Source organism: Sardina pilchardus, chromosome 20 (assembly GCF_963854185.1).
Source record: "Sardina pilchardus chromosome 20, fSarPil1.1, whole genome shotgun sequence".
Lineage (NCBI taxonomy): Eukaryota > Metazoa > Chordata > Actinopteri > Clupeiformes > Clupeidae > Sardina > Sardina pilchardus.
In genome coordinates, this window is record NC_085013.1 from 24,715,890 (window position 1) to 24,728,228 (window position 12,339).

At 48.4% G+C, this 12,339-nt stretch overlaps 2 protein-coding genes across 5 annotated transcripts in view; both read left to right on the forward strand.

The window, feature by feature from the left end:
- The first annotated feature begins 620 nt into the window (after positions 1-620).
- Positions 621-1,594, forward strand: gpx2 (glutathione peroxidase 2). Its single transcript, XM_062522700.1, has 2 exons — positions 621-875; positions 1,241-1,594. The coding sequence occupies exons 1-2, from the start codon at positions 654-656 to the stop codon at positions 1,592-1,594; spliced, it is 576 nt and encodes a 191-aa protein (XP_062378684.1). The 5' UTR covers positions 621-653.
- A 1,627-nt stretch (positions 1,595-3,221) lies between these two features.
- Positions 3,222-12,339, forward strand: part of LOC134067477 (signal-induced proliferation-associated 1-like protein 1) — a 71,314-nt gene continuing 62,196 nt past the window's right edge. For all 4 annotated transcript variants that reach the window (XM_062522758.1, XM_062522760.1, XM_062522761.1 and 1 more), the window contains exon 1: positions 3,222-3,460. The gene's annotated coding sequence lies outside the window, so the exon portion shown is untranslated. The remainder of the gene's footprint in view (positions 3,461-12,339) is intronic.

Genomic DNA, 12,339 nt, shown 5'->3' on the forward strand with positions numbered 1-12,339 from the left:
CAGAAACCGATCCTCTTCCTAAAATTACCCCCAACGCAGTGCACCAAGCCCTGTGCAGCGCAGCGTCTTATCTACTTCCTGCCGTCTCTGCCCCGGCCCGGCCAGTAATGGGCGAGTAGTTGAAGAGCATTATAAAATAATGTCCAACACGCCTAAAGAGTATCTCATGGAAGTACATATATGGACATGAATATTTTAGTACCACTCGGTCCTCTGTCTCCGGGTTCACATGTTTAACATCAGTCAAGTTAAGTGATGCCCTGTCGACATACTCTACTTTTTTAGCTGCTTGATCCCAGTTTCTCTGAACAAACCTATTTCTGCTGTGCTAGTGCATGTTGATGATCCATCCAGTGTTTTTCCAATGCAAAGAAAATTAAGCTTGTACGAAACCCTTCTATGTGGCTTGTGGTTCATGTCCCTTTCTCTGACCCACATCAGAATAAGCTTAAAGGCCTCAGTGTGTGACACAGCAGTCCATTTTCTTACTCCACTGGGGTATCTGGTGTCTGGTGGATATCGGCTATCTGTTCTGCCACCGGACACCTGACAAAGGCACCTTTATAAGTCATGATCATGTGACCAGCGGATTCTACAGGACTGTGTCCAGATCTTCGCTGGTCAGCAGTTGAGCGTATACCCGGTCCTGCAACATGTCATACATCGCCAAGACGTTCTATGACCTGCGCGCCACCACCTTGGAAGGGGACTCGGTGGACTTCAACGTCTACCGAGGGAGGGTGGTGCTCATCGAGAACGTAGCCTCGCTCTGAGGGACCACCACCCGGGACTTCACCGAGCTCAACCAGCTGCAGAGCAGGTACCCTCATCGGCTAGTGGTCCTCGGGTTCCCCTGCAACCAGTTTGGTTACCAGGTCAGTCTGTCGATTTTGGTCTGTCTGTGTGGACGCAATTACTTTTCTATAGCCAATAACACCTTAAGAAACTACCTAAATATGACCTACTGAGTTAAACTCAAAAAGACTGAAAATCATTTTATTGTGTTATTCTTATATCTTAAATATGAATTTAGAGTCTCAGAGTAATCTCTGCTTCATTGAAAATGAGGGCTACCCTCAATGACTCTCCGAGAATAAATAAAGGTTGAATGAATGAATGAATGAAAAGAGTCACCAGTCAATTCAGGTTCAGGTTTCTGTATAATTTGATTAAAAATTGCAAGTGGATCTGCAGCAATAGGAGCCAGCCGTCATATACTGCATACCTTTGGTGTCCACAGGAGAACTGTTCCAATAATGAGATCATGAACTCGCTGAAACACGTGCGACCAGGAAATGGCTTCGAGCCCGTCTTCACCATATTTGAGAAGTGTGATGTGAACGGGACGAACACACACCCAGTCTTCGCCTATTTAAAGGACAAGCTGCCGTACCCCGACGACGACCGGATCTCTCTCGTCCAGGACCCCAGGTTCCTGGTGTGGAGTCCGATCAGCCGGAGCGATATCTCCTGGAACTTTGAGAAGTTTCTGATCGGGCCGGAGGGAGAACCGTTCAAAAGATACAGCAAAAAATTCCCGACCATCGACATCGAGCCTGACATACAGAGGCTGCTAAGACTGACCAAGAACTAGGAAAAGTGTTCAGCTGTGTTCATATGACTCCTTTGGACCTCTGGAGACACATGTTTTAGCCCCCTATGGAGGCATCTGTCTTTCTTGGAGTTTATTAATGAAGGTGATATCCTAAATTAAAAGTGGGTGTAACCTGAAGTCTTTTAAACTTTGATAAATATGGAAATGCCTTTCATGGGTTTATGAAACAAAATGGTTGAATAAAACTTGGAGAATAAAAAAAATGGAGATGTGATGTGTGAAGCAGTGTGTGTGTGTGTGTGTGTGTGTATGTGTGTGTGTGTGTGAGAATATACTGTATTTTACAGGTGAACATGCTGCAAGTTCCCCAAATCTCCATCAGGTGGTGCTACTGGTAAATTTTTGATCCCCATTTCATCTTCATCAAGACAGATATCCCAAAGGTCAGGCTGATAAACCACTGATTATGCCGTTTATGGCTGCAGCTAAGCCATTACTTTAAACAAATTACCATACCGTTTATCACCAACGGTCCATTCATTATAAATTCACATTATACGCAAGCCAACAAGAATAAATAGCCTGTGATGTAATTGATCTGAGCAACAGTGCTGTAAACAGTTAACTGAATAGGCCTACTGCTCTCCTTAAATTAGCTTGTTGCTTCAGCCTGACTTCACTGTTCACCGATCTTCAGCTTTAGTTTGATATGAGACACACACACACACACACACACACACACACACTCAACTCTCGATCACCCTGCCTCACCAAATCGAATCATTCTGCATGAAAGCCTCTTGGTTGCGTGCCACTGGGTGAGAGCGGAGGTCCCAATCATCTCTTCCCCATCTGCGCGCCTGAATCTCCGCTCCTGTAGTTTTTAGGAATGGCACAGGGGAGAGAGAGAGAGAGAGAGAGAGAGAGAGAGAGAGAGAGAGAGAGAGAGAGAGAGAGAGAGTGTGTGTTATTCAAACACACACATGCCACAAGTCATGGCCTCTAATCTACTTTTCTTTTACTTAATCTTTCCTTGACTTTCCCTTATCTGATCCAGCCTTCTGTCTCCCTGGCAAACCCTAAATCCAGATTTCTTCACATCAAACACAGCACTGTGGCGCTTCTACATCACCAGGCAACGTTAGACTGTTTTTCAGAAACTGTAAATCTAACATACTGTCTTGATATCAAAATAGGCCTACATTATTTAAATGACTTTGTGTATGGACACATTCCTAACCCTTTCATTTCTTTCAAGCAAAAATGTTGTTCACTGCTCTGCGACCTGAAATAGCCTAGTAGTTCCTCCCCCATCTATCCTTTTGATCTACAGTAGCCTATATCACATAACAATATTAGGGTGCTATTTCATTCAGCACATATCATTTGAAATCCAGTATAGTAGCCAATCCAAATAGTCAGAAAAACACTAAACCTGTATGCTAGTTCAGTTCAGTTTAATGCTTCGTAACAACCAAGTCACATTGTAACAGATGTTTTGCATATTGTAACAAATATGAAACACCACTAACTAGTAGACCACCTAGTGGATTTGTGGTTCCCACGGCAACGTTTATTCACGCGCCTATCCGTGTGCACCTTTCTCGCGAGATTCCAGCAGGGGGAGGATACGGAGAATTGAAGTGATCTCATCGTTTCAGCAACTGCATAGCGCAGCGAACCAAAGCCGTAACTTTGTACGAAACTTCTAAGTTGTATCTCACAGGAAGATAACTGGATAAACGCAACTTTGCTGAGACGGCAAACATCTCTTTGGAAGCTGAATAATTGGGCTCCGACCGCTTGCAATTTTACTGCCACAGATTCACCCACAGAAAGGAAAGAGGAGAAAATGCTGCTTAGTATTTTGATCATGACGTCCAGCGGTTGAGGAGGGAAAGAAAGGTGAGTCGAGAGTACGCGTATGCGATCCAAAAATGCCAAAACGCGGCTTGATGCTTTACTTCCACATATAAAATGGAATATGGTCCGCCTAATTATTGTTCATTCATTCCACAAATCTGCGATGTATTTGGTCAACCCTTTATGTTGGTGATTAGTAGCTTACAATGCGCAATCAGGGGGTAGCCTATGTTCCAAAAATCGCAGGCATTAGACAGGATACGGAAAGGTTGGTTCAAATGAAGGGCGGAGGGTAGCCTTCATTCAAAAAGATTTCTGTTTTATACACCTGTCAGTTGCAGATTTTCTACCCATTGAAGGCTTATCGATAGATTACTATTTCATGTCTTGTGAAATGAACGTGGTCACCTGTCTTATGCAGGTGGCTATACATTTTTTGTCTAATCGCGCAATATAGATACATCATCCCCCACAATGTAGTCCATAGGGTGGGCGTTATATATATTTGGGTTAGGTGTAAACTTGTAGGCTATTATATACATGGCAGCGACGTGCAGCAGATGGATGCAGAACGTAGGCATATGGGACACGGGGATATTAATTCAAAACAAATGTATGCAAATGTACAGACCTGTACGAGCGCCCAAGGACATGGGTAGTCTCGGAGGTACTGTAAGTGATCGAGTTTTTCGTGCCTTGACGAGGGGCGCTCGTGTTACGTAATGACTCACAGATGTACATTAAGTGTCCGTGGGCATTATTTAGAGGTGGTGCTGTGATGTGCTGTACTGTGCTGTGCATGCAGCGCATAAAACAAGTCAGGTGAGTCCACACTGCATGGCGAGCCGTTCAAACTTGAAGGCATATTTTCCAAACAGGATTTGAGCTGTGCTGCTGTTGGATTTGTGAATTGCTGACAAGATCCGTTGGTTTGATTCATTGAAATCGCCACCAGGGAATCTGTTGAAAGGTTGTTAGGGGCAGCCACCTGCGACGGAATGTACCTATTAACCAGTGACATGTGGACAGTACTGTCTGTTTTCATTAGTTTCCCTCTCTACTCTTACCCATTTCTTTGCACCTGCACACCACTGAAACAGTCTTTGGTGGCAGAGAAAGCACCACTTGCCCTTTAATTGTTGAATGTGAAGTGAATGTGAAATGACCAGAAATGATCATCTGAGCCACAGAAGACTATCTTCCCGGGGTGAGTGGAACTGCCTCTCCCCAGGCAGAGGGGAGCTGTAAAGGAGGACATGCAGCGGAGAGGAGGGGTGTTTGTGTGTGTGTGTGTGTGTGTGGGGGTCGAGGGCACAGAGAGGAGGACATGTGCAGCAGGAGAGGGGTATCTCTCCAGACGGGGGGGGCGGGCGGTGGGGGTGGAGTGGAGGGACATGTGCTGTTGGAGATTAGGAGCATGACTTGCAGTTGGCTGTGGCCCCCCTCCGCGTGAGCGACAGTGATGCGCTTGCGTCCGCACCGGCATCGGCGGGGATCCCTGTGTGGAATACTGATCAAGGCGGAGGAGGAGGGAGGGAGGGAGGGGAGGCAGGCGGGGAGAGTTCAACCTCAGTTTAGGAGCGCCGCCAGCAACACATGATCTGGTGTTGCACAGGGAACCCCCCCCCCCCTTCCCACCTCTCTTTGTTCCTGCCCCCTCCTTTCCACCTCTTTCTGTTTCTGCCCTCTTCACTCGCCCCCCCTTCCCATCTCTCCCCTCCCTTCTCTTCCTCTTTCTTGATCTCTCGCTCACAGACCACCGTCCCCCCCCTCCCCCTCGCCACAGCATGCCCCCCCCCCCCCCCCCCCCTCATCACCCATCCTCAGTATTACCTGTCGCCATGGTGAGGAAGCTTGGCACTGGGCTCTTCCTGACTCTTTTTCTGTGCTATAACCTATATGGAGTTCTCAGCAGCCTTGGATGCATAGATGAGCCCTCATTCCGGGGGTGTGTGTGGGGGGCGTAGATCGGCGTAATTATCGGGGCTAATCTGTCCGTTATGAAGCCCACGGACGACAGCCGCTGCTCTCAGAGGAGCGGCGCTATACCGACCGCCGACATAATGTCGTTACGCCGCCGTAATGTCGATTGGTTTATGGAGCGGGGGGTGGGGGGGGGGGGGGGGGGGGGGGGGGTTGAGCAGGTGCCGAGGGTTGCCGGCGGTGATGTGCCGTTTGAGCAGGTCCTGGGGAGCCGTTGCCACAGAGACGAGTCGCTGGGCTCGTGCAGCCGCCCAGCAGAGACAAAGCCTGCATTGTCAACCTACATAACATCACCATCACTGTGTCTTCACTCCTCCTGTTTGCCTTGGCACCTGGGCTCACCAAACACGCTTTTAGGATTTCAAAATGAAATGTAGATATCTCTCTCTCTCGTGCTCTCTCGCTTCCCTCCCTCTCTCTCTCATTCTCTCTTCCTCCTTTCTTCCTTTCTCTCTCCTTCACTCTCTTTCTCTGTCTTCCTTTCTTTTTCTCTCCTTTTAAACTAAGGTTAGGCATGATTCCCCTTCTCGTCTGTCAGTTTGGCTGTGTGTGTGTGTGTGTGTGTGTGTGTGTGTGTGTGTGTGTGTGTGTGTGTGTGTGTGTGTGTGTGTGTGTGTGTGTGTGTGTGTGTGTGTGTGTGTGTGTGTGTGTGTGTGTGTGTGTGTGTGTGTGTGTGTGTGTGTGTTTCCTCATCATCAGATCTGTAGGCCCCGGTGTGGATGCGTCTCTGGGATTGTGAGCCGGTGCTGTGGCAGAAAGAACTCTGATTAGCATGAGAAAGAGGCCCCTTTGTCGTGAGGAATGTCACCATTTTGTTTATGGCACGACGATTAAGCTGACAGTGCCCTCAAATTGCCAGTCAGTGCGATGCTGTTTCCTGTTGAACTGTTGAGAACGCAGGGGCTTTGTGTGTGTGTGTGTGTGTGTATGTATGTGTGTGTGCGTCTGTCGTGGGTGTTCGGTTCGATGGAATGGTCGAGAGAGCCCTGTGATCTGAATGGGGCTGATGTCATCTCAGATACTGTTGTCTGGGGTAAATACTGAGAGACAATGAGACCTGCCCCCGCTGTTTGGACAACACTCACAGAAATGCTTTGTAATGCTTTGCCCTGGGGGTGGCAACTGACACGAGAACACTGCAGTTAATTGCACTGAAGGTTCTAATACTCATTTAGTTGAGTCTGGTTTAGCTTAGTTTTGTTTACTTTGCTGTAGCCTGATTGGTTGTTACAATGAGCATGCTGTCAGAGTCAGGAAGAAGGAGATGTGTTGCTTTGTCTATTGTTATTGAGATGGAACTACTGTTTTTCTTTCCAAGTCACTGGGTCATCTTACACCTCCTCCTAAAGCCTCATTCACACAGGGCCCTGTGACACGCCCGTAACAAGTGACTGAGAGAAGGCCTGTGGCTCCTGCACGCACCTGCACCAAGCAAGTCGGGGGGTGCCTCTCATTTGGGTTTTTATACGTCCTCCCTCGCTCCTCGGGCCTCGATCCTCACTGATCTACATAAAGAATGATGGGGTGGCAACAATGGGATAGTCTATCCAATGTTAGTTATAGATCAGTGGGAACGCCCCTCGAAGATCGAGGAGGCATGTTGAGAAGCACCTTGAGAGAAGGCTTGTTGCTCCTGCACGCACCTGGACCAAGCAACTCGGCAGACACGGTCTGCTGAGTCTGACTGAGTCTCTTGTGTTGATGTGTCATCATGATCTTGCGCTCTGGAATTCATTCATAATTCTTGCCATTCCTGTGAGAAACGGCCCATGTCAACACAGATTGAGCAATCAGAACAACGACAACAACAACAACAGCCATTGAAAGCTCCATTCAGAAAACCATCTGGCATGCCATGAAAAGTGTTTAATAATTTCCTCAAGGTCGTTTGAGACTAGCGAGGGCCATCTCATTCTTTGAGTGGAAACATTGAAGGTTAGTGTCTTGCAGGGAGGCATTTCTTTACACCTGGGCCAAATGGGTTGTTTCTTGATGGTCTCGCTGTGGATTGGAGAGTGCACTAGATGAATAGCCAGCAGGAACAAATAGACTGGTCTAACCTAACCTCCAGTAACCTCAGCTGGCCTGCCTCTCTCTTCTCTCCGTCCAGCCCACAGACCAAAACCTCGACTGAAAATAGAGTGTGCTTGGCAGACACACACACACACACACACACACACACACACACACACACACACACACACACACACACACACACACACACACACACACACACACACACACACACACACACACACACACACACACACACACACACACACACACACACACACACACACACACACACACACACAGAGTCTCTCTCAAGCCTCCTGTCGGGTATGTAATCCTCGCTGTTGGTGTCATGCAGCCAGTTTGTTGTTCTCACACACACACACACACACACACACACACACACACACAGCGCTTATCTGGCAGTTTTTGCCTGGACATGCCTCCCCCGTAATGTGATAAGAGTGTCAGTGCGTAGAGAACACAAGATTTCTCTGCGTCTAATCAGCATCAGGAGCACTCACACACACACACACACACACACACACACACACACACACTCCGTGTGCTTGTGGACCCAAACGGACCAGAGCCTCAGACCGCAGGCCGCACACACTGGAGTCTCGCCCGCTGGAACAGTGATTTTGCATGAAACCAAACTGCGGGTGTTTTAGTTGTGGGTTTGTGTGTACGGATGGCGCTTTTCGGCGTTTTCTGTTTGCTTGGTTTTTAGGGTGTTCTGCTGGCAGAACACTTTGGCCGGTACGTGAACCCTGCGCTGCTTTCTCAAGACGGCACCTGCTTCTGCTCTCCGCTCGGCCCAGAACCGACCCCCACCTCCGCTTCTGATCGGCCTCAGTCCTGTACCTAGTCTGGTACGAGTCTGGTCCTAGTCTGCTCCTGGTCTGCCCTGGTTCTCTGTTAAAGAGGAACTATGCAGGTTTGGAGATTTCTTCTTTTCGCTTTTGCTTTTCGTTTTTGCAGGTTTCTCTGCAGAGCTTCCCCTACAGCTTTAGCGTGTATATTCTACAACAGTCCTCAATCGGTCAGTCTGCCTTTTCATGAGCATGATCGCGAGGCTGGAGACTTTCTGTGGCACAAACTTGCAAGCGTGGTTTTTTCCGCTCACAGGCGCTAGGGGGAAGCGAGACGGCCATCATTCAACCAACCTGAAATGAGTAAAATAACCATTCCAATGACTCTGAAGCTGATCAGGCAAAGGCCAATTAAGCTAAAAAACTTGCATAGTGCACCTTTAATTCTAAATGGTTGCTGTGCATCACCCAGATGGGTGCATCACATTTGTGGATGGTTGTAGTGATGGTACCCCCCCCCCCCCCCAACCCCCCCTTCACTGTAAAGTGCTTTGTGTACTTTGAAAATCTCTGTATAGAGAATGTAATGTGTTATTGTTACATTATGGGATGTCTCATTCAGGCCTGTAGCTGAGCTGTTCTTTCATTTAACTCACTCTTCTGAATACATCGCCCGTTCTATGGAAGTGCGCTTTGGTTTAACACGCTGCAAGCGGACAGACATTATTACCCTGTCCAGGCTCACTAGTGTAAGCACTTTGGCCTAGATTCGCCTCTCCAAAGTGTTGTGTTTAGGAAGGAGATCAGTGTATGTTTATTCTTTTCCCTCCAAATATTTTTCTGCTGTTTCCTGCATCCTTCAGAGAGTGAGAGCGACTCCTTTTGCTCTAGGATCTCACTCGCTCGCTCACCCTTGTGAAGCGTGACTGTGCACCGGCTCCCTCTGTTATGATCGGAACCGATTCTGAAATAGATTGGACCTACAGTATATCAGTTCCTACTTTGGCCCAGATTTGGCCCTGATTTGTATAGGAGTCAGCTTAGGTTATATGGAAGACGGTGGGACTGACCTTCCAGTTCTCAGACTGATACTGGCTCACACGTCTCAATTCTGATTGGCCCAGACAGTCCGGCATTCCTTCCTCATTTTCAGTTGGCTTGGACACTCTGGCATGGACCTGTACTGACTGGCTGAGCCAACAGTCCTGCACTGGCCCCATTCTGATTGGACCGGGCCATCTGGAGTCTGATTGGACAGGGTCATCTGCACTCTGATTAGACAGTGCCATCTGCATTCTGATTGGACATGGCCATCTGCATTCTTATTGGACCCAACCATCTGCTGTCTGATTGGACTTGGCCATCTGCAGTCTTATTGGACCCAACCATCAGTACTCTGATTGGACAGGGCCAGCTGTATTCTGATTGGACCCAGCCATCTGCAGTCTGACTGTTCTGGACTATCCTGCATGCTGCCATCCTGACTGGTTTAGACAGTTGTGCCTCGCCGACCCCTTTCTGATTGGACGGTCCTTATTGTGAGTGACAGGATGCTGACACTAAGGGAGGAGATCTCCTCCCCTCTCCGTCAGTCACACTAATTCTGATGAGCCTGATACTCACTCACTCACTCAATCACTCACTCACTCACTAACACACACTCACTCACTCACTCACTCACTCATGCACTTGAGCAGGTGAGGTGTATTTTGCTGGGCAGTAATGTGATGAGTAGAAGAAAAGAGTCACTGGAGCTTTAGGTCACTTCTGCTGATATTAACTCTGTTCACAAGCCAGGGAAGAGGGTCCCTGGGTCGACCCATGGTTCTGTTCACAGGCCAGGTAAGATGATTTCTGGGTCGACCCTTGAATCTAGGGGAAGAGGAAGAGGTTCCAATCCGGAATCGTGAGCATCACTGGACAGATGTCCTGTACAGAAAAAAGATTTGTGCACAACAGGACAGGCTGTTATTTTCTGAAGCCTTTTTTTGTCCAGCACAGCAGGTGCATGTGTAGCTTTTTTTTCTTGAATGTTGTGCTAATCACAGACGAGCCTCCTGGGATACTGGAGGAACACTGAGGTGCACCTGCTTACTGCATCCTTTCATGCCCCGGCTTGACTGAAGCCACTGTCAACAACACAGTCATACCCAGCCTACTGACAGCATAGCGATGCAGTGAAATCCAGCCCACTGACAGCATAGCGATGCAGTCAAACCAAGCTCACTGACACCATAGCCATGCAGTCAAACCAAGCTCACTGATAGCACAGCCATGCAGTCAAACCAAGCTCACTGATAGCACAGCCATGCAGTCAAACCAAGCTCACTGATAGCACAGCCATGCAGTCAAACCAAGCTCACTGATAGCACAGCCATGCAGTCAAACCAAGCTCACTGATAGCACAGCCATGCAGTCAAACCAAGCTCACTGATAGCACAGCCATGCAGTCAAACCCAGCCCACTGATAGCACAGCCATGCAGTCAAACCAAGCTCTGAGATGGGATGATGACCCAAGCTCAGGGCTGTTTCAGGATCACAGTGCTTCATCAGTCTCCAGTGTGAATTAGAACCAGATTCTGGCCACCACAGTCAGCCACACTGTGTGTGTGTGTGTGTGTGTGTGTGTGTGTGTGTGTGTGTGTGTGTGTTTACACTGGACTGTTGTGAAAAACACTGTTTCCCCTGTGGTGCAAAATCAAGCATGTTTTTTTACCACTCAAGACCAAAACACGCCTCGTGTCCCCCGTCTGTTGTGACTCCCTTTGGGTCTAGAGCCCATCATGGACAGCCAGCAACGTGTTAATTATGATTCGCTCCACTAAGGACGAGAGCGCAGCCAGGAGACCAGGGGGCAGTGGGGTTGTCGCACGTGGTTTGTTTCTGCTAGCGCGCGAGCATGCTAATCAATAGAGGATTCCGTTTGTTTTCCCCAGGACCTGCAGAGATCCTTGTTTTACATGCATTTTTAATGTGGACCAGGGAGACTCCACTCTGTGAGACGAGAGTTGAGAGAAACCGAGACACACACACACACACACACACACACACACACACACACACACACACACACACACACACACAGGCACACAGCCCCCGCTGCTCTAAGGTCCTGGCCTCCAGCTATGTGCATTAGCTTGTTTCCCACGACCACACAGCCGAGCGCCGCTCTCATTACCGACGCACACATGAATGAATTGATTGATTTCGGTCAGTTTCGCTCGGTGGACTCCGCCTTTGTTGGATGTCATGCCCGTGAGTGGCACCGCGGGAGAGATGCCTGAATCGATGCCCAAATGAAGTGGTCCGTGTTGCGATGCCCATTAGTGTTGCGTAATCTGACTTCACTTCTCACGGGCGCCCTGCGGAGTGGCGTGGCGTGGCGGGCGCTGTCCTGTTCTGAACCATGACGGAATGTCCAGTTTACCTGCTGACCTCTTCCGTCCAGTCCTGTGACGTTAACGTCCAGTGACGTTAGCTGACTTGTTTGGACAGCTGCTGTTGTCAACCCCACTTGTGTGTGTGTGTGTGTGGGTGTGTTTGTGTTGTGTTCTTGCTGTCATGATTGTTTGTTTGTTTTGCTTGCGGAAGACCAACGCGTCTGATAAAGCCGGAGGTTACTACAGGACAATCAGAATGTCACAGCCCACTGGCTGCAGTTGGAGCAGTAGCCTAATTGCTCACACACACACACACACACACACACACACACACAGATAGAGTTGGCTGTTTTCCTTTGCGCTCCCCAAAGACATCATCATCTTTGGGCATGTCACTGCAGATATTTATGATGGAGTTGAGGAAGCTTGTCTCACTCGCCTGTAAAGTGGTGCTGTCATCCTGAAGTGGGACAGAGGGGGGTGAGCCGAGGATTGAGGAGAGGAGTTAAAGTGGGTGCTTCTGTTCAGCTGGCTGGGGTTCAGGGAGGTGTACTGATGGGAGGGCTGTGTTTGTGTGTGTTATTCCTGAGAAGTCTTGGGAGCAGGTTTCACTCAGTCTCTTTTTAGATTTTTAGGAAGCTGGACCAGACTTGTAGCTAATGAAAGAAGGCAAAAAAGGCTGCACTTTGTATAAGTTCATTTTATTATTTTAATAAGTAATTATTATAA